This window comes from Typopeltis vanoorti, chromosome 24 (assembly GCF_054136105.1).
Source record: "Typopeltis vanoorti isolate ZY-2024b chromosome 24, IOZ_Tvanoo_1.0, whole genome shotgun sequence".
In the NCBI taxonomy this organism is placed as follows: domain Eukaryota; kingdom Metazoa; phylum Arthropoda; class Arachnida; order Uropygi; family Thelyphonidae; genus Typopeltis; species Typopeltis vanoorti.
Window position 1 is genome coordinate 71,772,770 of NC_143572.1, and position 26,801 is coordinate 71,799,570.

General features: G+C 35.5%; 1 protein-coding gene across 1 annotated transcript in view; it reads right to left on the reverse strand.

Annotated features, from left to right (window-relative positions):
- LOC150093402 (uncharacterized) overlaps positions 1 to 26,801 on the reverse strand; it is a 233,648-nt gene that overhangs the window by 51,193 nt on the left and 155,654 nt on the right. Inside the window, exon 7 of the mRNA XM_090413608.1 lies at positions 3,770 to 3,991. Coding sequence (XP_090269734.1) covers positions 3,770 to 3,991 — 222 coding nt within the window. The remainder of the gene's footprint in view (positions 1 to 3,769; positions 3,992 to 26,801) is intronic.

A 26,801-nucleotide genomic window follows, 5' to 3' on the forward strand; every position in this document is an offset into this window, starting at 1 on the left:
AGGAACTTTTTTTTCTAAGCCTTTCTTCAACAGGTTCTTGAGTTGGTTGATTACTAACATGGGAAAGTAGGGTTTTTTCCTCCCAGAAACTCAAGGAAATTGACCACAGAACTCACATTATTTTAGACAATGATATATAGTGTTACAGTTAAAGACCATGAGATGATGGCAGGTGTTTGCTGTAATCTCTTTCCTGGATGTCAATTAAAGTCACTGATAGTCTTGGGCCAGCCATCTATGACTGGCTAAGGGTAGAGACTGTTGCTCTCTCTCCCTTTTCCCAAAATGTTAGGGCTAAAACAGTCTCATTCTATTCCCTTTGAGAAATAAAAGGTAATTTCTAAAGTAATTTCCAAAAAAGCATATTATGTGGCCTCAATATTTATTTTAATAATTGAGAATTTAAAAAAAAAGAGCAGGGGAGAATTTCAGACAGACAGTACTTAATTCAGCTATGAACAAATGTTTGATAGAGCATACAGAAATATAAATTACTTCCAATATTTAATGATGAGTTAGCAACACAATTTCTAAATCCATCCATGAAATGGCAGGAGGATTAAAGTTTGATTTTTTATTTTTATATTTATTTAATATTCAAATACTTGCTCTGACTGAATAACAGAAATAATTCTAACTGGAACGGAGGTCTTCATCCTCTATTCCACTTCAAATTCTTGACCACAATCAAGGACTTCTATAAGAAATACAGCAAGACAATCCAAAATAAAAATAAATTTTACGTATCCTAAGTGGCTCAAGGATAAATACACACAGTGATTCTTCTTCATGTGGCAAACTTTGTAATGTAAGTTTGTCATAATTCCAAGATCTCCCATAACCAGTGCTTTAAAACTCTACACTCCTTGCTTTCTTTAGTGGGGCAAGCACAATCTTATCAAGTTTGATGCTACCAGCTCTCCAAGCAGGTTCAGATTTCTCTGCTTAGGATGACTTATATATAACCTTATCTAGCACAAGTATACTGCATCCTAAACCTATTCCGTCTCCAATAAAACTAAGTATCCTATTCCACTCAAGACTATTTCTTATCTGCAGAACTGCTGACACTATAAAAATTACAAATCTGTCCATCCATGGAATACCATTTCCACATTTGGGATGGTGCATCAAAAATCTCCCTAAAAATCAAAATCATTCGATGATTTTGATTTTTAGGATCTACTTTCACAGATTCACTCCAATGCCTTTTTTCTAAGTTCTGTTTTTGCCCAATGCCTCTCCTCTATGGATATTTTTATGGATAATGTTCCACTGAACTGAAAATCATCATTCCTCCTTTTCTCTAAAGCAGTAACGACACAAGCAATCACTGGTCAACATCCATTTACTATTCAGCTTAAAATATCAAGGCACCCATGTTCATTCTATCAGCCACTGCTCTTTGAAATAGTCTCCCTCACATCCCCTCTCCAAAGACTACAACTTCCAGTTATTTAAAAATCACACTTATAAAATTTTATTTCCTCTTGTCCACATATGTGCTACAGTTTGAAATCTTGTGTATATAGAATTGATATTACAAAAGTACAATATGACTGCTGCTTATCTTTCTTACTTACTTTCCAATATAAATAAAGTGACATATTGAAAAAACAAATTCCATTTGGAGGTAATCTCAATCAACAAATAAGAAAAGAACTATATTACAATTTGCAGATGATCAAACTGTAAACAGCCAAAACAAATGATGATCCAAAACATTTGTAGACCTATATGAAATTTCAAATATAAAGAAGAGAAACAAAAATAATGATCCAAGATGAATTTATCATTGATATCTAACAACCTCACCATGAATGGCTACCCTCGGAGACTCATCCACAAGATACTTTTCTCTGACCCCCCCCCCCACAAAGACAAGACGATATATATAGTATATTTCTACAATTGTCATTCCACATGTGGGGACAGTTTCTTTCTAATAAGGTTGCAAGACTCCTCAAACCCCCATAGAATAAGAGTGACTTTTAAACCTACAGAAACGATTAGGCAACTCTTAAGATCTCCAAAAGATAGCCATTCTTTCTTCAAATATTCTGGAGTTTACAACATACCTTGCTTGTGCGGTTTAAACTACATCGGCCAAACTTCAAGAAGCCTTGAGATTAGACAAAGGGAGCACACTGGAGACGTTAATAACAATAGAGAAGAAAAATCAGGTTTATCCTTTCGTTTCTCAAGAACTAACCATATCATAGAGTGGGATAAAAGTTCCATTCCTTACATGGAAGAGGATTTCCACTCCCGAATTATTAAAGAAGCTGCAACAATTGCCCGTTCTGTATAAAATCTTAACAGGAACCAAAGATTTATCTTGCCCGAGATCTGGAAGACCCTCATTAGATCTCTAAACATACAAGAACTGAATTATAGTGCCAATTATAGAACGTTCCTAAATAACAAGTGAGATCATACATGTGCTATGCATGTATTGTACATTATGTTTTGTCAAATATAATTGGAATAAGTTGATTTATAGTCTGTAACAGTTTTTAGTTTTAAGTGCCTTATATCAGTTATGTACCCTGAAGATGCCAACAACCTTAGTTGGTATAACATAGCTGTTCTAAAAAAATACTTGATCAATAAATCCAAATAGAAGTCACTTCCATAAAAATAATGATATTTAAAGGCAGAAACACTTCTTAAACAATATCATAATAATGGAAAACAAAATATTAGAACAAATGACTAAACTCAAATTTCTAGGATGTCATAAAAAAAGCTAAAAATTCAATGGTATAACATATATTTAAACTACTCTTAATATAAAGAGAATATAAGATTACAATATTTTAAGTTGTAAGTCAAAAATAAAATCCTTATAAAACAATAAGTCACTAGCAACTGGTCCCTACAAAAGCCTTCTAACAGTATATTAAAGGCAACGGTCAGAAATATTTCTCAGAACCACAAAACAAATAAAATTTTATAATATGTATTAAAAATCAATGAATAGTTATATAATAATACTACATAACTAGTGAAAAAACATTTAAACAATAAAATACAAAGAAAAAATAAATAGAAAGGGAAAATTAATAATGCCAGGAAGATATTGAAAAGCCTGGAATGGATCACTTGGCCAAAATTAATAGACAAAATAAACGTAAGAATTATTGTTAAGTGGTTTAAGGTACTCAAAAATCACATCCTTTTCACAATAAAGTGGTATATACACTATCTACCAATAACTGTCCAGACACTTTAGCAATTTACAATTCATACACTTCCGTGGAAACCCAGTAAATGGAGTTCTTTTTGTACAGTATTAGTGCTCACCATGGTGTTATTGGCACACTGGAACTCTTCATGGATGCTCCATGCTAATTGTAGCGGGTTTTTGCATGCTTCCTGTACTAGTGATGCCAGAACATCTCCATTTGTTGATCACATCGCCAACCGTTGATTCTGGATGTTTCAGATGAGCAGCAATGGCACGTGTGGACATGTCACCAATGTGACAGCTCATGATGACACCTCTCTCAAAGTCACTCAGTTCAGGTCGTGTTGCCGTACAACTTGTATTCAACAGCTATGATGAAATACTACTTCCTACTCTCTGTACACTGGTTTTTATTAACAAACCTGGAATGCTCCAGAACTTCAAATAACAGGGGTGTCTGGACAATTATTGGTAGATAGTGTATATCTCTCTCTATATGTTATATATATATATATATTCTCTCCTGCCACAGAATTAAAGAAAATGAAAAGAAGCCCTGCCTACTCGAGGCAGCTCTACCTTTACCACTGCTGGTTCGGCCTGCTTGCAATCCTCTGCTGTTTCACTTTCTTCAATTGCTTCTTCAGGTTCCTTTTCTGTCTGGCTTTCTTTTATCTTTTCTTTTACTCTTTCCTTCTCTCTCTCTTTTTCAGCTTTTCTCCGCCTTCTTTCTTCTTCTCGTAATCTCTTTTTCTCAAGCTCACGTCGTTTTCTTTCTTCTCGCTTTTCTTCCCTTAGCTTCTAAAGCAATTATGGCATTTTATTATTTCATAAAGAACTAATTAATTATAATATACTTTAGGCTTCCAATTCATTAAAACTTTATTTTTAACAGTGTAAAAAATTAAGAAAACTTTTTTTTTCTGATTAATTTTGATGACCCATTATGTATCAGATACTACATCTGGTTCAAATTTTGCAAAGGCATTTTGACAGCTTATAATTTAACAAACTGATATTTGAACAGCAACTATTGAGTAATCACCTAGTGAAATGGATTGGTAACTGACTATCTAACAAAGAGTTTCCCCAAACAAACACAACAAGGCAGAAGAGAAAGGCAACAAGTGAGGGTCCACAGGGCTCAGTACAGGAGCATTACTGTTCAAATCTTTATAATGATATCATAAATGGATAACAATGATAGGCAGATATTTGCAGGCAATAGATAGCTGGAAATAGTTATTAGAAATGGCCTTGAAATAGTGGCTCTTCAGGAAATTATGAATAGGCTGGGAATGTGAGAAAAGGAATAGGAATACCAGTCACCAAATATAAAGTTTTAAACTTTGGGAATGAGAGATGGTAGGCTGCATATTCTACTAGTGGGACTATACTAGAGGAGTTAAGTGATCTAGAATGATGGATAAAAGGATGCTGGAGTTCAGTGTATATGGTAAAGACTACCTAGCAGATGGCTGCAATGGTGGGAAGGACACCAATCAACAGAGAGATGAGGGTGTAGTGGTCAGATGCATAGGAAATGGATCACACAATATTGAATAATATGCAGAGGAGGAAGTGATATGATTGATATGAATTGTTACAAGGTATTTATGAAATCGATGCTGGGAAGATTTTCCAAAGTGTAGATAAAAAAATTAAGGACAAGGGAATACAAGGAAGCTAAACAGAGAAGTATACAGGGTGTTCAGGATAAATTCGACATATTTATAATTAATTATATTTTTCCGTAAGTTACATGTATTAACACACACTTCTCTTCATTTAAAAGTTTGGACCCTTCTTCATTCATATACAAGATGTCAGAAAGGATGGATAGCTGGAACCCACCTGAATCATGGAAGAGAATAACTTGTATCATGATGATTCGTGCCCACCATCAAAATAAGGATATTACGACTGCTGCCCAATGCTCCCTGAATACAGTAAAAACAATCAGGCATGAACTAGAGACTTGCAATGGTGACTACGAGGATGTAGCAAGAAGAAAGATCCCTAGCAGACGATCTGATTGCGTTCGTACAGCAGAATTCCTCGCAAATCTGCAGGAACTAGGTGTTGAAGAACCCTGGCATTGGAATTCGGGCTTTGTTCGTGGAGTTGCTAACTGTAGTCAAGCCCTGGATAACAAGGGTAGCCAATGGTAGGCCGTATGTATGGCAGCAGGATTCGGCCCCTTGCCACACCTCTGGGAAAAGTCAAAAATGGTTGTCTGAAAATTTCTACGACTTCACCAGTCCAAATGTTTGGCCTCCAAACTCCCCAGACCTTAACCCCATGGATTATTTTGTATGGGGCGCAGTTGAAAAAGACACCAATCTCACTTCCAGTAATACAAAAGCCCAGTTAATGGATAAAATTAAAACAGTTTTTGCGGCCCTTCCCAGGGAGACTGTAGCATCAGCTTGTTCGAGGTTCCGAAGCAGAATTGAAGCTGTGATCGATGCTAATGGTGGTTATTTTGAGTAAATCTTGTTGATAGTATTGTAATTAACTCTGCCTGTAATGTTTTTTTGTCAATTCATTAAATTTAATAGATACAAAGAAGATTTTTTTTTCCTTACGAAACTGTCAAATTTATCCCGAACACCCTGTATATCCTCTATATATATAAAATGATAAGCCTTTTTATGTCATTTTTTGAAATGTTTTGAAACTCGGGGGCTACCCTGAGTCAAGGAGAACTGGCCTACCAGTCCAGAACTTAGGGATTGGGTGCCGTAGGCACCAGGGGGGGGGGCATACCCCCCCAGTATATATATATAATTCTTTTTTTCCCTTTTTTTTTATGATGTACAGGTGAACATATACAGCAAATAATTTTAAAGTGTGGTATGATTCTGTGGTACCTACAGTGGATATCCCACAATCAATCTTACGGTGTCAAAGGATTCATTTCAGAGACTCATTTTGAAGGTTTTTATGATAATAACAAAACAAGATGGAGAACATGTGTATTTGGCATATAATAGCATTATGTGACAATTAGATTAACTATCCAATTCTAGAATAAATTTGGATTATGAGGATTATAAGTTATTTAACTTTGAGAAGCCATTTGGCCTAAAATATTAAGGAAAAACAAGATGGGATAGAATCTCATCTTTAAGGGAGTTAGGCCTCAAAGTTAGGTTCCTTGTAATAGATATAAATTACCAATGCTGGGAGATTAAACTTTTCAGTGAATAACATGAAGCACTGAAAAGACTAACTCCATGTTGTTAACTCACTAAAATATTAAGTAATTATTTGTTCATGCAAAACTACTTCATTTAGGTTCATTAAGAAAATAGCAGTAAGTTTAATATAACACAAATGGCCTCATCACTCTTAAATCTAAATGTGAGACATACTGAATCAGTTAAAGCATCAACCCTCCATTGCTGATAATCAGTCTTAAATATTTACATGTATAGAAGAAAATGCACACTCTAATACAGGGTGTTCGGGATAAATTTGACAGTTTCGTAAGGAAAAAGAAAATCTTCTTTGTATCTATTAAATTTAATGAATTGACAAAAAAACATTACAGGCAGAGTTAATTACAATACTATCAACAAGATTTACTCAAAATAACCACCATTAGCATCGATCACAGCTTCAATTCTGCTTCGGAACCTCGAACAAGCTGATGCTACAGTCTCCCTGGGAAGGGCCGCAAAAACTGTTTTAATTTTATCCATTAACTGGGCTTTTGTATTACTGGAAGTGCGATTGGTGTCTTTTTCAACTGCCCCATACAAAATAATCCATGGGGTTAAGGTCTGGGGAGTTTGGAGGCCAAACATTTGGACTGGTGAAGTCGTAGAAATTTTCAGACAACCATTTTTGACTTTTCCCAGAGGTGTGGCAAGGGGCCGAATCCTGCTGCCATACATACGGCCTACCATTGGCTACCCTTGTTATCCAGGGCTTGACTACAGTTAGCAACTCCACGAACAAAGCCCGAATTCCAATGCCAGGGTTCTTCAACCTGTTCCTGCAGATTTGCGAGGAATTCTGCTGTACGAACGCAATCAGATCGTCTGCTAGGGATCTTTCTTCTTGCTACATCCTCGTAGTCACCATTGCAAGTCTCTAGTTCATGCCTGATTGTTTTTACTGTATTCAGGGAGCATTGGGCAGCAGTCGTAATATCCTTATTTTGATGGCGGGCACGAATCATCATGATACAAGTTATTCTCTTCCATGATTCAGGTGGGTTCCAGCTATCCATCCTTTCTGACATCTTGTATATGAATGAAGAAGGGTCCAAACTTTTAAATGAAGAGAAGTGTGTGTTAATACATGTAACTTACGGAAAAATATAATTAATTATAAATATGTCAAATTTATCCCGAACACCCTGTATATTATAATATAAAAATATACAAAACAGGCTAAAACACAGTTAAGCCTCAACAGTGTGAATAAAATATTAAAAATATAAATAAAAAAGTAAAAGATAAAGAGAAGAAAAATAAAGGTAAGGATAAAGGTGCATAAAAGAACAATTGTTAAATTTACAGTGATGCTTATAAATGTAAAGGTGGGAGTGAGTGGGGGGGGGGGGGAGTTGGAGAGCACACAATACTTTGAATCCTCTAATACATCAATACAATTCTTTCAACTTAAATGAAAGTTAGCAAAGTTTCACTATATATTTTAGCAACTTTGATAATAAAAGAAAAAAAAAATCAGAAAAACTACATAAGGGCAATTTAACATATCGTTTTTTTATGTGACAATATTTTCTACCCATTATGATGGCAGACAGTCAAACATAATATATTATATATCATTTATGTGTGCCCACAACTTGAGTGCTGCAATTTGCACAAATTGCAAGTGTTTTATTGCAATTTAGCCTATTAGCAAAATTTTATTAGGGTTTTCCAAATGGGATGACAGGAAGAATCCATAGGTTATTTGAAAACCTCTCATCCATAACAACTAATAACAGGCTACTCTAAATGATATGCAGATATTTTCCCAGTCCATTTCATGACCTTCCATGGATACATATGTTGTAAATCATGTCAACAACATGATAGTGTGTAACATCACTAACATTACACTCTTTCGAAGAAATTTCTACAGATTGGCCAGTAAGCTTTTCAATAGTTACAAAATATTTTGTATTGGACATTTTTCAACTGGGTGTGTATTATGGATAGCTTCATGTTTGGCTTAAAGCTAACTGTTATGTAAAAAGTATTTGTGTATATCATTATAGTATGAGAGATTACAGCAGCTCCTCAACATGAATGAAGTTCTAGCATAGGGTAATCTTCAAAAAAGTCTTCAACAGCTATTAAATGGCTATAGAAAAAATACTTAAGAAGACTTTGGTACTTAGATTTTAAGAAGATTTAGTTCTGTTTTTCATTTATTCTCATCTTGTAAGAGGTTAGATCTTGACAGTATAATGTTTTGAATATATTAGTATTGAATATACTAAAATTAGTATGCATATAATATCCAGTATGTTGATTTCCTGTATACTATTATCATCAGACCTCTACAGAGTCAAAAGACTGTGATCATTCACCAATTGATAGTTTCCACACTCACCATACTGTGAGGCAAAGCATCCAAAAGAAACTACTCCTCACTTCCTTGCTAACCCCCCCCCCCCATGCAGCTTCCATGGATGGCCCCTTGTTGCCATCAACTTATACATTTCAATCATATCTCTTCTCCTATTCACAAGGCTATGCAATTTAAATTCCGTCAATCTGTCTTCATATCCCACATTCCATAGATTTAGACCCTCTCTAAAATGTCTTTATTTCCTTGAAAACCAGTCAACCAGATCTGTGCACCAATCAAGGTGCATATGGACTACCTTGTTCGCATCATTCATTGGACTTCTATTATGTCCCCCCCCCAGTAGCTTTATACCAAATCAATTTAAATTATTATTACATAGGCAACTCCATGGAGTACATAGACTTAACAAGAGAGGGCCCAAAACATTATGCCAAGCACTATTCAATATATGTGCAATATCTATCATACTTCACTTTGAACTCATTCACAGTCACGAAATCCACAACAGACTTGGCACCCAATTCCACTCATTCACCAACTTCCATGGTTATCTGATGAACTGTTTTAGCCAATTTTTGCAATACACTTTCTAAACTTCAACTCCATATTCACCAACACCTCCAAATCCCTGGCTTTTTCAATTTCCTGGACTATAATTTCATCAATATGGTACTCAGCATAATCTTTTCACCCAAAATGCATATAACCTTATACTTTGTTACATTAAATATCAATTCTCCTTTGCCCATACTGCCAGCCTCTTTAAAACATTTTGCAAAAATTTTAACATCATCTTTATTGACCATTGCTCTACCTAACTTTGCATCAACGGCAAACAACTAAATATTTCTCCTCAGATCAATTCCTATATTATCAATGAAACATATTAAACAGTAGTGGTCCAAATAGCCCTGTGGCACACCACTAGTCACAGGCCCTTCTACTAGACTCGACTCTAAATAAGCTATTGTTTGGTATCTCTCTCACTCTCTCTTCATCCAGTACCCTCTTATCCACTTGGTCAACTTCATATTCATCCCTATTTGGTGCAATTTATTTATCAGAATTCCATGCAGTATCTTGTCAAAAGTCCTTGCAATAAGTCCACAAGTATCACCATGTACTTATTACCTTTATCCAACTCAGTTGTCATTTTATTATAAAAGGTGAATAAGTTACCAAGTCATGATCTACCTTTCACAAAACCAAGTCCCCACCTCCCAATACAGTATCTCATTTTTGTCTACCCATTCCTAAATTTTCCCTTAACCAACTTCTTTAATACATTGACCATCACCTCTGAGATGCTGACTGGTCAGTAATTTGCTACCTCAGTCTGGGAGACTCATTTATGCAATGGAACTATTTTCCACTCTTTCCAACACCTTGGGACCAACCTAGATCTGAGACTTTATAATGTAGTCAAAGGCACTGCTAATTCCTTAGCATCTTCTACTAGTAGCCCTTAAGCTGGTATACTGTCTAATCCCATAGCTGCTTTCACATCAAGGTTCTGTAATATGCAAGTCCAGCTCATCTACCTATATTTTCACATCAGCCCTTACCTCTCTTGCTACTGCAATATCTCTACCTGAATGACATACCCTCACAATGTAATCACCAACAGTTATTCTGTCTGCTTCAATTACCTCTCTACCATTGGCATTTGTCAAAATTATTCTTCCTTTTTTTAATAAGCCGAAAGGCTTATTATTCTTATTCTTTTTTATTCTTCCTTTTATTTGTCACATGTCAAAAGAACTCTTTCTTTTACCCACACAACTAGTTTCCTCTAATACTCTGTTTTGCCTTTCTTCCCATAATGGTAAGGAAGGCAGAACACCTTTCTGGCTTTGTTTTGTATTGCTCATATGCCTGCTGATCACCTTTCTCTTTGAATTTCCTCTAATTTTTTTCATTTATTTTGTAGCTCCTGCTTAATGATGCTATTCACCCATTTAATTCTCACTTGATTTATCCTCCCAACTCTAGGTATGCAGTCTGATATTACTTCCCTCAAACACTCCTTTACCATCTCCCATGCACTAACATCCAACTATTGTAGTTTCTCATGCCATGGAAATGCTTCAAGCAATCTCCTGAGTTTGTCATGCTTGCCAGTCTTATCCACAGATACTCCATTGTTAACTGAAATTTCCACATATTTAGCCACCTCTCAGGTTAAGACCACACGATCACTCTCAGTAATTGGCAGCAATGTGGTCATCTTAGTTACAGACAAATCCTCTGATGCAATTACCAGATCTAGCACTGTCAAATCCCTGGTAAATTCCATTACATGCTACCTCAGGTAATTATTCTTTAGTAACTGCATGAATTTCATTTCCTTCTTCCCTCCAATCTATGTTTCTATATTTGAAGTCCCCCATAATAATAACTCACTCTCTCCACTCATTGAGCTTATTTACCAATGCATACCATCTGCATCATCTTTGCATCTCCTAGTCTATAGTGGCAACAAACATTTTGTCCTGTTGGCCTCTATCCCACACAAGATGGCAGAAAATGTACTATTTTCACTGACCTCCAAATCTGTCTGCAGTTCATCAGCTGTCATCACCAATACCCCTTTCTTCACTCTTTTCTCACTATTCTTCCTGAAATACTATATCCCTTCACATTCTATCCCACTAATTATATCATCTTGTGTCAGGAAGAACTAAACAATGCCAAAAACTCCCTCCCCTTTCAAATGCTCTCAGCATTAGTGTACATAAAGCACAATAATTCCCCAGTCCTACAGCTATACTTATGCTTTATACTAACTATCTCATTGTTACCTGAAGCAGCATCAATTTAGGCATTTTTTGTACATTCCCATATACTTACCTCATTGTATCTGTACTCACTTGACAGCTTCTCACTTAATTGCTCTAGTTTCCATGCTTATGCAACTCCAATCTCACTTCATTCAACAACACTTCTTCCAGACTTCAAACACCAAATCCATTCAAGTGCAACCATCTACTTTATATAAGTCCTTTTGTCTGTAAAACTTAACCTACACATCCACAAACTCCATATCATCTCCTGCATTCAACGATTTTAAGGGAACACGGGTACTAGACACATTTATAAATAATTATGTGGTATACCCCCATGTAGAAAAAATATAAAATTTTATTCAAAAACTCCAGTACATTTAATCCAATGTAACATGGACTTCATCATCTGGGAGAAAGACCAATACCTACATTCAAACCATAAATCATAAGTTGTGTAGCATGTGCTTACTAGCTGTCTTGTTTGCAGATGAGTTAACAGGATTACACTATTAGAAGAGCAATTTGTAAAAGTTTGTGCACGGTTAAAAAAAAAAATACACTGGATGAAATATGTCCAAGTTTTTGAATACAATTCTATGCTTTCTATATGAGTAAGACATATATCTATAAATATTCCTCTTGCATAACCTACATGTCAACTCATTCACTATCATGGCCCTCATTCTCGACTTACCTCTGTCATGCCATGGCAACAGACTCACCATCTTAACTCACTCCCTCTTTTCTGCTACTTTCAGGAACTCCTTTGTGCACTTCATCATACCGTACTTGTCTCCTTTCAAATCATTTGTTTCTGCCAAAACAAACAAGTCTTTCACTTTGCTCTTAACCTAATAGACTCACTAACATCATTAATCTCTGCACCTAGAAAGAATGAGTTTGTCACTCTCTTGTCAAGCACACCTCTCATCAAGAATCACCAAACAAGACTCTCTCTCTCTCCTTACTTTTCCTTCCTTTCTTAGTAGAGTATTCTATTGTTTTTCTTACACTTCTTTCTTTCTGTTCTCAGCTATGCCATTCACCAGACATTTCATCATTTGCTCAAGCTTCATCCTGCAAAGGACTCCATGTAAGTGAACTTCATTACAGCTAACTTTTCATTCTTCACATCTTTAATGCTACTATTATTTTGATTACTTTAATTTTTTTCCCCCTCTCTCAATTCTATCTTCTGCTACTCCACTGCACACATTTTCATGCATATTACCTGTTACATCTGCCAGTTCAAGCTCCCAACTTGACCAGTGCTTCTGACACTTGCTTCAGAACATTTTTCAGCACACTCTCTAACTACCTTTTCAAACCAAGATTCATTTGCTTTCAGTAAAGAGTATTTTCACAGATATTGCACTGCATGAAGTCTCCCAGGTTGAATTCCTTGAACAAAGATACTTTGTGTGCCACTGTTCTATTTCACATCAGTGCCATGTTATGGACATGACAGGATAAGTTACTGTACAAAATAACTTTTATTTAATGGCAAAATTAACCTAAATCTAATTAAATCCAATTGAATAGTTATATTTCTAATTGAATTAGAAATGTAACTATTTCTAATTCAATTTCTAACAATACTGATGGCTTTTAAAAACAAACAACTTAGCTTTTGGGAGCAATTTAGCTACAGAAGCTGCTGCTCGATGCAAATGCATACCATCTCTTTTTTATATAATTCTATTCATCTCTTCTATTTTTGCTTACTGTCACAACTCATCATTGGTCATAACTGAGCAATACACTAACTACCCTCCATACCACACTGTTGTATTCTCAATAATCTCCTAATATCCATCCTCACAGTCTTCTCAATGCCTAACCAAATTATTCATTCCTGCCACCAACACTTCCTCATATATTTACTTCGCATATCCAAAGAAACTATCACTCTTTTTCATTACCTAATCTTCTGTGAAGATAAGGCATTCTAGAAATATTTTATCTGCTATTTACCTACAAACAAAGATGCCAAATATAAACTATTTTTTTTCAACTACTTTCATGAAATGCTTTGTTTCACTTCATCAAGAAATAACACAAATAAACTAAAAAATTAGAGAGCAAGTAAGAAACAAAACAGTTAACGTCTCTAGTGAAAATATCTGAACAATGGAAAGCGCACATTCCCTATTACGCTGGCTGCTGGTTCATGGGTTGCTGTATACTACTGGTAGATACAAGTATGTCATGATGGATTAATGAAGACCAGACTTGATATAAAATCATCCCTTGTTTTTTTGTTACACTGTAGAGGATGCTTCATCATTTCATGGACCAGATAATAAAAATTATCAACAGGTCTTCACCAAATTTTTGATTTATTCCTTGATGCTGGAGGACTATTTTTTCAAACCACTCCAGGAATAGGTCAGCTAACAACAGAGAGAGGGGAAAGCCCATTGATAATTCTTTCTGTTCAAAATAGTCTTCTTCAAATTTGAAGAAAATATTACTGATACAATGTTTAAAGAGATCCACTGTGTCTGGTGAAAAGATGTCTTGAAGTAGTTGTATGATTTCTGTTCTTGGAATATTAAAAAGATTTACTATGTTCAGGCTCACAGTTAAATCAGCAGGAGCCATCATGATGGTCTTGGACATTTTCTATGAAGTATACAAAAGAGGATACTTGCCTGATGTAAGGTTTCAGTACATTTGCTATATGTTTAGATAGTAAAGAAGTTGGAGAGTATATTGTATCAATGATTGGTCACAATAGCAAGTCTAGTTTATGCAGTTTAGTGATTCCACATATTCTAGGAACAAGAGGGTGTCTAGAATCAAGGTGTTTTTCATTTTTTCAGACAAGTTCAGGATGTGCTTTTTTAAATTTATTTATGTATTTTTATTTAATTTATTGGTTTTATGATGGAAATATATCCATGGGATTATGGCTAACTTGTCACAGATGTCAGTGTCTTCTAGAAGTAATTTCATTTTTTTTCTATGCATCATAGAGATTTCAAAACTATTATTGAGTTGCCTTCGATGGCTTTCAGTATTACTGTGTTTTTGTCTTTTTTTAATGTTTTTTTAAAGCCCTTCACATTCCATTTTTGTGACATTATTGGTAGGAAGTTTTGCCTGCAAAAGTACAGAAGCTGTTTGGATGCGAAAAAAATCTGTGCATCTCTTGGAATTCTTTGGCAGCTTTTTTCCACATTTGCCATAATATCTAATTTTGGAATCTTACTGGGAGAGATGGCAAAATTGAAACCATGACAAAGAATGTTCCTTTCAGAATCAGATAACATTTTTGAAGACTTGCTAATAACTATTTTATTGAATGGTAATCTGTCACTGTGGTTGTTTCTTTCTTTGATAAGGTTTGAAAGTTTCTTTTCCATTCTTTCTTTGCTTACTGTACCAATGTGTTCTGATTTCTCATATGAAAGTCTGTAAACTATTCCAGATGTTTGAATGAAAAGAAGAAGACAATTCTGGGTGTAGAGTATACGACTTGCTGTCAGTTTTTGAAAGTTCACACCTTATATGTTGTATGTGTTCTTTCAGTAATGCTACTTCTGTGTAATGGAAAATTTTTAAAACATGCCTAATGGTGAATGGCTGATGCAATCTTAAAAAATAAGGAATGGCACCACTGTCTCTACACATTAAAAGAAATGCTAATCTATTGAAGAAAAGTTTTTGTTTTATTCTTAGTTTTTCAAATTTATTCGCTTTCATAAGTAAAAACTCACTGTGAGTTTGTATTTCGCTGCATAAGCTTCTGTGGAGATAGGACATTCTAGAAATATTTTATTCGGTATTTAACCATAAACAAAGATGCCAAATAGAAACCAGTTTTTATTTAGACTAGTTTAGTGAAATGCTTTGTTTCACTTCATCAGGAAATAACATGAATAAACTAAAAAACTAGAAAGCAAGTAAAAAACAGTTAACATCTCTAGTGAAAATAATTTAACTTGTTAAAACAATGGAACACATGTATTAGCTATTACACTGGCTGATGGTTCATGGGTTGCCTTATACTACTGGTAAATATGAGTGTATCATGATGGATTAATGAAGACCAGACTTGATGTAAAATTATCTCGTTTTATTGTTACACTGTAGAGCAATGGTTCCAACTTGTGTAGTAGTCCTTTTAAACCCATTTCTATAAATTGTACCCCTTGTTTTTAAAATAGCAGTTTTTAAATACTGACACTTTTGTTCAGTACCTATCTTAATGTAAAATAGTGGAAATGAAGTAATGAGTTGGGAAAGGAAAATTACAACACTAAAAGTACAAACCACAGATTTAATTTTACAATATTTGTAACACAGAAATAAGTATAGCTTCATGTTAAATATTGATAATGATGATCAATGTTCATTATCGCAAAGGTCATTTCTTAGTAATGCGATTGTTCTGGAAAGGAGGATGGTGACAAAAGTGGCACATGAAATGTGCGTAATGATTGGTAGAAGAGTGGTTTGGGGAGGGGTGTTCATAGCCATGCCCTCACCAATCGTCATTCGTTAATGTGAGCTAGTTTTGAAGTGTCACCATTAGCAGCGATTCAAACTTAACATTTATTGTTCCATAACTAATGTTGTTGCATTTTGTTTACTTTACTTGTTTTTCTGCCATTAATGATTATTTTTTATGTACTCATGAACGGCCCAGCACGTATCCCCTGAGGTACTAGTACCACCAGTTGGGAACTGATGCTGTAGAGGATACTTTACCATTTCAGCTGATTCTTTGAATGCTCCTGAGTAAAAATAAAATGTATCTGTGTGGAGAATCTTAGTTTGTTTTCATTTGAGTCATTTTCATTCAAATCCACTAAGTCTAATCTCATTTTTTACATACTTCATCTCATTCTTCAATTCTTGCATTATGACAATCACATATTCTTTTATATCAGGAATGACTCTCACTTTCTCTCCATTCATGCTCTCTTCTGGTCCCTGCAACCATGCTTGTTTCTGCTCTTTCAGCCTCTTCTGAATTTGCAATAATATTTTTTCATACACACTTCTGGCTAATACTATTCTCAGTCTTATATGTCTCATTGCATTCTGTTATAATGTTGTTTGCTGTTTTGACAACTTGAACATCTTAGAAATGCTTTTTTTTTTTTTTTTTGAAAAACTTGATTGATATTTGGATGATATAGTCATGATTTAGTCAGGTATAAGGCAAAATTTTCAGTTCTTCCATGCCAAAGGAAAAGATTATGAAAATACTTTCAAATGATGCTGGTGTTAACGTGGTTTCTTGCAAGGTCAGATCTTCAAATTCATGCATATACAGTTTGGCTAGCAGCAACAGTTGAGAATCCATTGCAGAACAATAGTTCTACTTACAAATTCTGTTCTTCCATCCTTCCACATGAGGAAGTTTGCATTATGGATTAAGGCAATGTCTGACTTTTTTTTCTCCCAAAGTTGTTTGCTGTGTTTTCCATGGATACATTAGTGAAGACAGTAGCCATAACTAAGCTGGCTAGAATGTTATGCAATGTCATGTGTTGACGTATTTTCATTTTTTTAATAGTTTAAAAATTAAAACTGCTAGTTTATTTTTACTAAAGTATTACTGATGATATCTGAAGGACTGCAACCAACAAAAGTAGAAGTTAATGAGAATATCAAGATTGAACATGATGGTTCATTTGAGGATATCTGGTGTGAGATAGAGACCAACAACACAAACTATATTGTTAGCTGCTGATGATGATATAGGCTTGGGGGGGGGGGGTACAGAAAGATGTGGATGCTATGCACGGATAGGCACAATGCATGCAGGATGAATAACTATTATGAAGGCTTCAACTATGGGAACACAGACTGGGGGGAAAAATGGGTGCATGACAAGATGGAGATGAATTTTAGTTTCCCTCCACCACAGAGCCTGTGGTGGAGGAGAACTAAAACTAAAATGAGTGCTGGATCTGGTAATAGCATTAGATGGTATACACATAATCAATGTAGCCAGCTCACTTTGTCTCCAATTGGGGAAAATGACCATGCAATCTTGTTCCAGGAGGCTGTTAAACATGTGGAGTTCTCAGTTGAGAAGGGGTATGTGTGGAACTACAAAGCCAGCAATTATGATAAACTTAAGGGATAAGTTAGATCCCTGCCATGACATAAGAGGCTAAGGGGGAAGAATACAAATAGTGCATGGGAGATTGTCAGGAACTGTGGAAGCAGTATTATACTGCATACTCGGGATCAGGATGATGAACCAAGTCGCTAAATAGATGAGTAGCATAATAAAGCAGGAGTTGCAAAAACATTATAGAGAGAATATAAATAACGTGATCAGCATGCCCATGAGCAATACAAAGTACAAGCAAGAAAGTGACTAGCATGATAAGAAGGCTAAATCACCTTATGAGAGGAAATTATCTAAGCAGACCAAAGGAAATCCTCATGAGTTTTTTCACCATGCAGTAAGAGGAAGAATGATTATGAAAGGATAACTGTAATCAGTGCTAATAGTAGGAAAGTGACAGAAGCAGAATAAATAGTTGAGCCATTAGATGGCATGTTGGCCTGTGTGTTATGAGAAAGCAAAATAGAACAGCTAGTGCCTCTGCCCAAGTTTAATCTACCTCTTAGCTCTGGCACGGTTTCAAGTGAATGAAAGATGGTAGGATAGTTCCATTATATAAAGGAGATGCAAAACAGGAATGGATGAATAAAAATATGCTACTCTATAGTAGATAGCATAGCTTTGTGAAAGGAGGTCTTGATTTCCTTAGTAATTTACATTTTATAACAGTGACACCTGAGTTGGATTAGAAAAATGTTGACACCATGATACTGCTGGACTTTGCAAAAGCATCTGATCTGACAGAATATCACATGGGTAAAACAAATGGGTAAAGATATGAAGCTGGTGCATGAATGGCAGGGGGGGGGGGGATCCAATAGAAACCAGAGCAGTGTATAGTGGAATAGAATCTAGGAGAATGAGGTTGACTAGTGAGTCCCTCAGGGCTCGGTACTAGGGTCATTATCGTTTAATTTGTATATTACTGATATAAGGAATAATTTAAGGGACAGTATTCAGTTGTTTACTAAGGATGTAAAACTAAGGAAGGCAATAGTTAATACTGGTGATGCAGAGATCCTATAGGGTGAGCTAAAGTAAATTGGCAATAAGAGCAAAGAATAATGGTTGTCAATTTAATGTTGTAAAATGTAAGATTATGCTTCAAGATGAAAAGATTTCACACCATGTAATATACTCATGATATTGGATTGCAGGAAATAAACTGATGAATTAGGGATTTGATGGTGCAGAGTTAACGTTCAGAGGGCATACTGCAAAAAACGTTGATAAAATAGCTCAAAGGATTACTTGGATGTTGAAGAACACACTGACAAGTGGAGAAAGGGTTATTATCTCTATAAGACCACAATATACCACCTCTTGACTACTGTGCACAGATTTGGTCATCTGGATTTCTTAGAGATAAGGTGGTGGAGACGATCCAGAGGCAAGTGGGTGACTAAGATGGTGGTATTTCTACGAAATGATCCCATGATATATGAGAAGTTTAAGGACCTATAAGCACATCAGTGCTGTGTCTGGGGGTGAAGACTCAGATACAAGTTTATTGACATTTTTTTTGGAAGAGCTGGAGATTGTAGTTGTTTGGAAATACTTCTTGCAGAAGACTGAGGTATACGAAATAAAAGAGGAAGAGGAAAATCAGGTTCGGTACATACCGAACATAACAAACAGTAATAAAGAGATAAATTAGTAAATGTTTGGAAATACTTCTTGCAGAAGACTGAGGTATACGAAATAAAAGAGGAAAATCAGGTTCGGTACATACCGAACATAACAAACAGTAATAAAGAGATAAATTAGTAAATAATATGTTATGTGTAAGAAGCAAATTTTGCACATAACATATGTAACAGAAAAAAAAATTAAAATTAAGCTAAACAAAGCTGTATCTATATATCAATACAATTTATAATCAAATGTGTTTGTATAGATTAATTCTTTTTAAAAAGTTAAAAACCATGCAGTTTGTTTGAGTCTGATAAGATTTGTCTGAGTGTATATGGCTCAGTCAGAATAGTAAAAAATCCATTCCTTTCTCAAGTGAAAACAACTTCCTCTTTTGTTTATCCATTGACTTGGCTGCCAATACTTAATTTCAGGCTTAACTTTATGCAATTTATTTGTCAGTGTTTCCCACCAAGATGACTGCTATTAGGTTATTACTTTTGATCTGGGGGTGAAGATTGTACTGTCTGTATACGGAACTAAACAGTACCTGAAAAATGAATCCGAGCTATTCTAACAGTTGCATCTGCAGTCTCATTTCCCTTAATTCCACACCAAAGTGACTGGGAATCCACGACAGCTGAATATCAAATTAAGGACCTTAAATTTGTTTAACAGTCATTGAATCTCACAAAGCAATGGATGTGAATTATCCAGAGGAGATGAGATTGCCTGTAAAGAACTCAATAGTCTGTAAAAATCAAAAAACCACTACTTTGGTAGTGGTTTTCTTTTATATGCAGAAGAAAAAGCTGAACTGCTGCAGTTCTGGTGTATAATTGCTGCAATCAAGTGGATGGATGCAGTAATTATTGGAATTAATTCCAATTAATTAAAATTAATTAATTATAGTAATTAATTAAAAACAAACTGCATGGTTTTTAACTTTTTAAAAAGAATTAATCTATACAAACACATTTGATTATAAATTGTATTGATATGTAGATACAGCTTTGTTTAAAGTCAGGAGCATAACAAAAGCAAGTCTCAGATCTTGAATCATCAGTATAGATGGGAAGAAAATAAGGGTGTTCTTCTCTGTGCACATGAAATAAGTGAATGTAGAAAAATGGAGTGTTAGTTGAGACACACACACACACACCTTAGTTGACACAGAGAGGATGCATGATGGAGCGTAAACCTGCATTGGAGGAATGCTGTTATGTTCAGTGTGGGTAATGCTGTCAACATTCATGCCAATAGCTTGCATACTGAAAGGTTAAAAAAAGTATGGGTGTAGGAAGTTGCAATATAAGATTATCAAGGTTGATCTCATTTAACTCAAAACCCAGTGCTAAATACATTGAACATATTGCAATAAGAAATCTCATTGATAAGCAAATCAATACTGCTTCCAGAGCAGTATTAAGCTGGACATGTTGAATAAGAGTATGATTACCCACTAATACAGATACTCCACCATTAGCACGACCATCTCCGGTTCTGTCCTTACGAATAACAGTGAAATTCCTTAAGATGGGTCCTCACTGGGTTTTAAATGTTTCCTACAGATAGAAACAAAAGGCTTGTGTTTCTACAGCAGTACCTTGATATCATAAAAATTTTGGTGAAACCCACAACAGTTCCCTTTTTTGTACTGATTTGACTTGTCCAATTTCAGATAGGTTGAGGGCTTATATTTATCAGCTGATTTTGGGAAGCATAGATGGCCAGTATCCATCTCTTCCTTTGGAGAAATGATATTTTTCCAAATTAAAAGAATCAAACTTCCAATATTCACAAATGCTATGATGAACTTGAAAGATGTATCCTGGAGTCAAAAGAAATCGCCCTCGATTCCACCCACATGACTAGCAACCTTAGCTACAGTTTGCCAGATTCGCATATCTCTGCTGTTCAGTGCTGGCATTCTTGCAAGATCACACATATAAATGTAGCTAGAACTGAAGCGCGGACTCCAATTTAAACTTAACTACAGTTTTTGATAGCTCTGTTATTGTTAGTGTGTAATGTTTCTGTCGGTCTTTTTTGTATATACCTTTGTACTTTGACACCTGATGAAGTTGGCTTACCAATGAAACTAGTTGTGTCCTTATTAAACTTTATTCTTAATTATCTCGGTGGTTTAAGTCAGTGCTTCCCAAACTTATGGATGTAAAGGCCCCTTTGGAAAAATTAAAATATTCACCGGCCCCCATCGAAAAAAAATTCGTAATAGAGACATATATTATTATAACATTTGTTGCATTTATATTCAATACAAAACATACACAGCGAATGCAAAAATTACATTTTTAGCATCTTACATACACATTTGACGTGCAACATTATCTTATATTTTTATATAGATAGATATTATCTATCTTATTAGTCTTAAAACATTTTAAATTTGTTTTCATCATGGCCCCCCTCAATAAAACTAATGGCCCCAGGGGGTTGTGGCCCACAGTTTGGAAAGCGCTGGTTTAAATCAATAAAATTATTAAATATATATATATATATATATATATATATATATAGAAGTGTGCCTCTATGGAATCAGAAGACTCATTACAGAAATATATATGGTGTTATGTTTGGTGGTGAAATATATATATAATGGTGTTTCCAAATAAAAGTTTTGGAAGGTATTTCTGATAATAGGTGAGAGAGAGATCATCCAATCTGAAATGTGATATGACCCCCCCCCCTTTTTTTTTTTAGGTCCACAGGGTGAGGAGGTTTTAGACTTGGACATCTTTTCAAATTCTGCATCCCAATGAATTATGTCTTCAATTAGATAATTCATTTTAATGAATTATCTAATTGAAGACATAATAAATTAAGTCCTGATTTAGACATACATTTCCTAAATCAGGACTTAAAGATTATTTAGGAATATTTTAAGAATTGCAGATTAAAGCCAAACCTAGTAAAAACATAAGTATGTTCTTCCAACAAGTATAAAAACAAAACTTATCATTTAGTAGTGCAGTGTGAGATGGTATTTCATGATGAAAATCTAGTTTATCTGAGAGTTATGCTTACCAAACCTTATCTCATTTTAATTATTCTTCTGTTGCAGAATACTGTGCTCCTATATGGTATGTAAACTCATATTTAAGATGGTCAATTCCAAATTAATTCCAAATTAATGCTAAGAGGATGACAGCGGGCACCCTAAAGCTAGTACAGATTTGGCATCCAGTGTTGACTTAGGAACTATCCCAACATGTGATTGTGGAAAGCATAGCCAAACTACAGACCATATAATAAGCATGTCCAATACTGTGTCTGATACTGACATTTGTAAATGAGCTAAATGGTATATATCAACCTGATAAATGAGGTTATAAATTGATCTAGAGATGAATCTATTCTTATGTCATCATTTAGTATAGTACTTCTATAACACATATGGCTATAAAATAGTTGATCTAGAGATGAATCTATTCTTATGTTATCATTTAGTATAGTACTTCTATAACACATATGGCTATAAAATAGTATTAATATTTTAATGAGAAACTGTATGAAATGATACATGACGTAGGATTTCCACATGATTTGTATACCATATGAATAACAATTAGTGAGTATAGATGTACCGAACCTGAGGTATACGATGCTTAACCATGCCTTACTTCACATAATATACATCTACTATATTATCTGTAGACTGGTCATAACTCTTCTTTTCTCTTCTTCTTTCTCCTTCCTCTCAATGCTACTAGAGTATTCAAGGACTACAGATGAATCTTTATACTATTTTGTTCATCTCATGCAGTGGAGTCTGCATTCTCTTCCTTACCTACTAGGTGAAAAAACAAGCGACAACAGTCTTGTTATTAGTTACAAAATGATTATAAAACTGTGGTATAGAAAGCAAGGGGAAACCACTGCACTATTTTCCCAGCAAATTATTATAGAGAGGAAACTTCAAACCATGGCCTCGAGTTCCCGCATCCTTTTAATGGGACAGTGGTTTTAGCATGAAAATTGCACAGATACTTTGCAAATGAGTTTTAGTAGATAGGAAATTGAAGCACAAAGATTGCGAATACAACTCAGAGGATAATTGCAATGCTGAAACAAATACTGAATGTAAGAATGAGAAAGCCATTTTGCCTCTTTACAAGGCTTTGATACAACCTCATCAGACTACTGAATGCAAATCTGGTCTCCTGATTTCAGAGGTGAAGCAGATACAGTTGCTTTAATCAGAGCATTAAGGATAATATTAGGACTATAAAATGCAGATTGTGACAAGAGAGAGAGAGAGAATTTGTGAACTGCAAACACTAGCAAACAGGAGAAAGAGGGGGTGATATGATTGAGACCTGCAAACTTCCAAAAGTGTCATACAGAATAGCAATTGATTGAATTTTTCATTTTATGAAGGATGGAGAGAGAGAGAGGACAAGGGGGGAAGCCATGGAAACTGAGAATGAATGCAGTTAAAGGGATGAGAGCTAAATTTTTCTCTCAGGGCAGTGTGTGAGTAGAATGGCTTGCCTCTGAAAGTTGTGAATGCACATTGTGTAAATGAATTCAAGAGAAGGTGTAATGTGATGTCAGTGATAGGTGGCCTCTCTCAATGAGTCCCTAGAGATCGCTTGTAATAATAATAACTATATACAAAATATATTCCTGGAAAAATATCTTGCATATTTCTGAATATCATGCTTAAGAAACTTATGCACCCAAGGAAGGACATAAAATTAACCAGGAGAATATGTGCATTCCATTCAGAAGATACTATTATTATTATCAGTGCATTTTCAAAGTAGTAGTAGTAGAGTTCATCCTATTCCATACCTTGAATGGAAACCAAGTGATCAAACCATATGGTATTTGGAAAACTATCAAACCTTTGAAAGCTGGGAAACTTTTTTTTTTAATATAAACCACAAACGTGAGAAGTCGCAAAGCTTATAACACAACTGTGTCATGTGTATGACAAGTGGAAACAAAAAAGGAATCCATGGACATATTTCCCAAACAGCCATAGAAAACAATATCGGAAAGCTGTTCCAAAGAACAAAGACAGATGGAATGAAAGAGGAGTATGAGAAGTTGATTCAATAAGTCTGAAGCTGAATTGTTCATGGCTGTTGACCAGCAGCTACTATTTTCATGGAGCAGTGCCCATTAAAATACCCACAGAAAAAAAATGTGGAAACAAAGTCTCTATGAGAAAGTAATCAGGGAAGTCTCTGAGAGAAGGAGTTACAATCAAGTGGACTACCCTTTAGTTCCTTCATAAACATAATTTTTGGTACGTGATCCCAGATGCGAGAACAATATTCAAGGATGTGAAGATCTGGGATCCATATAATGCCAGGACATATACAGGATTTGAAAAGCAATGTCTCGAAATAGAAGACACAAAGTTTTCTGGAGGCTGAAGAGTCTATGGATGTGATGTGTCCGTAGCAGAAAGTCAGATGAGCAGGTCAACTTCAGAAGAGAAATTAAAAAAATCTTGACTGGCTTGAACTCATTCACACTATATGCACTGACTACATCAACAGACACACTTCTCATCCACAATTCTGTGGGAGAAAAATCTAGATCTCATCCCCTTTCTTAACTACACACAACTACAAATACCATCTCCCTACACTCCATATAATGAAAAATTTAATCAACCAATATCCTATAACACCCTCTCAGAAGTTCACAGATCTATCATATTACCCCTCTTTCTCTGGTCTACCAGCTTCTGAAGTCCACATATTCACAATCTGTCCTCGTAATCTACATTTCATAATCCCGATATGACCTTTGTAACTCTTCTTTGCAGTCTTTCTACAGCTTTATCTCCTCGAAAAACAGGAGACCAAATCTGCACAGTAGTCCAGATTAAAGTGTATTAAAACCACTGTATTAAAGCTTGTAAAGAGACAAAATGACTTTCATATCCCTACATGTCAATGTTCATCTCAACATTGCAATTATCCTCTGAGTTATATTTATTATTATTCAGACCTCCATGGAGTCAAAAGACTCATCATGGGAGGTCCTTCCTAGGAAACACAAAGTCTATCATATCACTCCTTGAACTCACTGACCGTTCTTGCTCTCAACCACTCTATCAGGCAATGCATTCAATGGCTCAACTACCCTCCATGCAAAGAAATCACTCCTCATCCTCTTACACCCAGCTTCCTTTTGCAACTTCCAGGGATGGCCCTTGTCATCGCTCCTTCCCATTGTTCCACCAAGTGAAAGAACTCCCCAGTGTCAATCCTGTAACTACCTCGCAACGGTTTAAAAGTCTTAATCATATTACCTCTCCTTCTTCTATCCACCAAACTCTGCAGTCTACATTCCCTCAGCTGATCTCCGTAACTAACATTGTACAGTCCTGAAACCATCTTTGTTATCTGCCTCTGTACTCTTTCCACAGTTAATTTATCCCGTTCAAATCCCGAGGACCAAATTTGAGAACAATAGTCTAAGTGTAGTCTCATCAGGGTCCTTCTCAGTATTGCAGCAATCCTGTGGGTTACCTTCATCACCTTTGCAATACGTTCCCTGAATTTCAGTCTTCTATCAATCATCACTCCCAGATCTCTTGTCTCCCCCTACTTCCTCCAGTACAGCTCCTCCAATCGAGTATGCAACCTCTTATCGATGTATCCCAAACTTCAAGACTTCACAGTTTGCTGCAATAAACCGATACCCCCAATTCATTTGCCCATCTGTCTAGTTTATTCAAATCCTTTTGCAGGGCTGCCACATCTGCACTATTACTAACAACCCTTCCCAGCTTTACATCATCAGCAAACAACTGAATACCCCCCCTCCCCTGCAATCCACTGACAATATCATTGATATAAAGGTTAAACAATACAGGTCCCAGTACTGAGCCATGTGGGACCCCACTTGTAACCTTCTGCCTCCTTGATAATGCCCCACCATACACAACTCTCTGATACCTATCAGATAGCCAATTCTGAATCCAGTTGACTAACCTGACATCTAAACCCATGTGCTGCAACTTAAATATCAGCTTATGTGTCAAATACCTTTGCAAAATCCCCAAAAAAAAGGAATTATGTTCCTTTCCCTCATCAACTGCTCTTGTCACTTTATTATAAAAGGCAATCATATTACTAAAGCAAGAGTGCCCCTTAAAAAATTATCCTCTGAGTTGTATTTATTATTATTATTGTTATTATTCAGGCCTCCATGGAATCAAAAGACTCATCGTGGGAGGTCCTTCCCAGGAAACACAAAGTCTATCATACCACTCCTTGAACTCATTTGCAAAAAATTTGCAATTTTTGCTATGAGACCTTTGAACTTTTACTTTCTAGCCACTATAACTCCAAGATCTCTGGCACCTGCAGATTCTCCAAGCATAATCCCACAAATGTAATACGGCATTGCATATATCATTATGCCAAAATAAATAACTTTACACTTACTATCAATGAATTGACAGCCATTACCAGTTGTCTCCACACTTTCAGCCTATTCAAATCATCCTGTAAATGCTGTATATCAGTTGCATCCCTAATTGCCTTGTCTATAT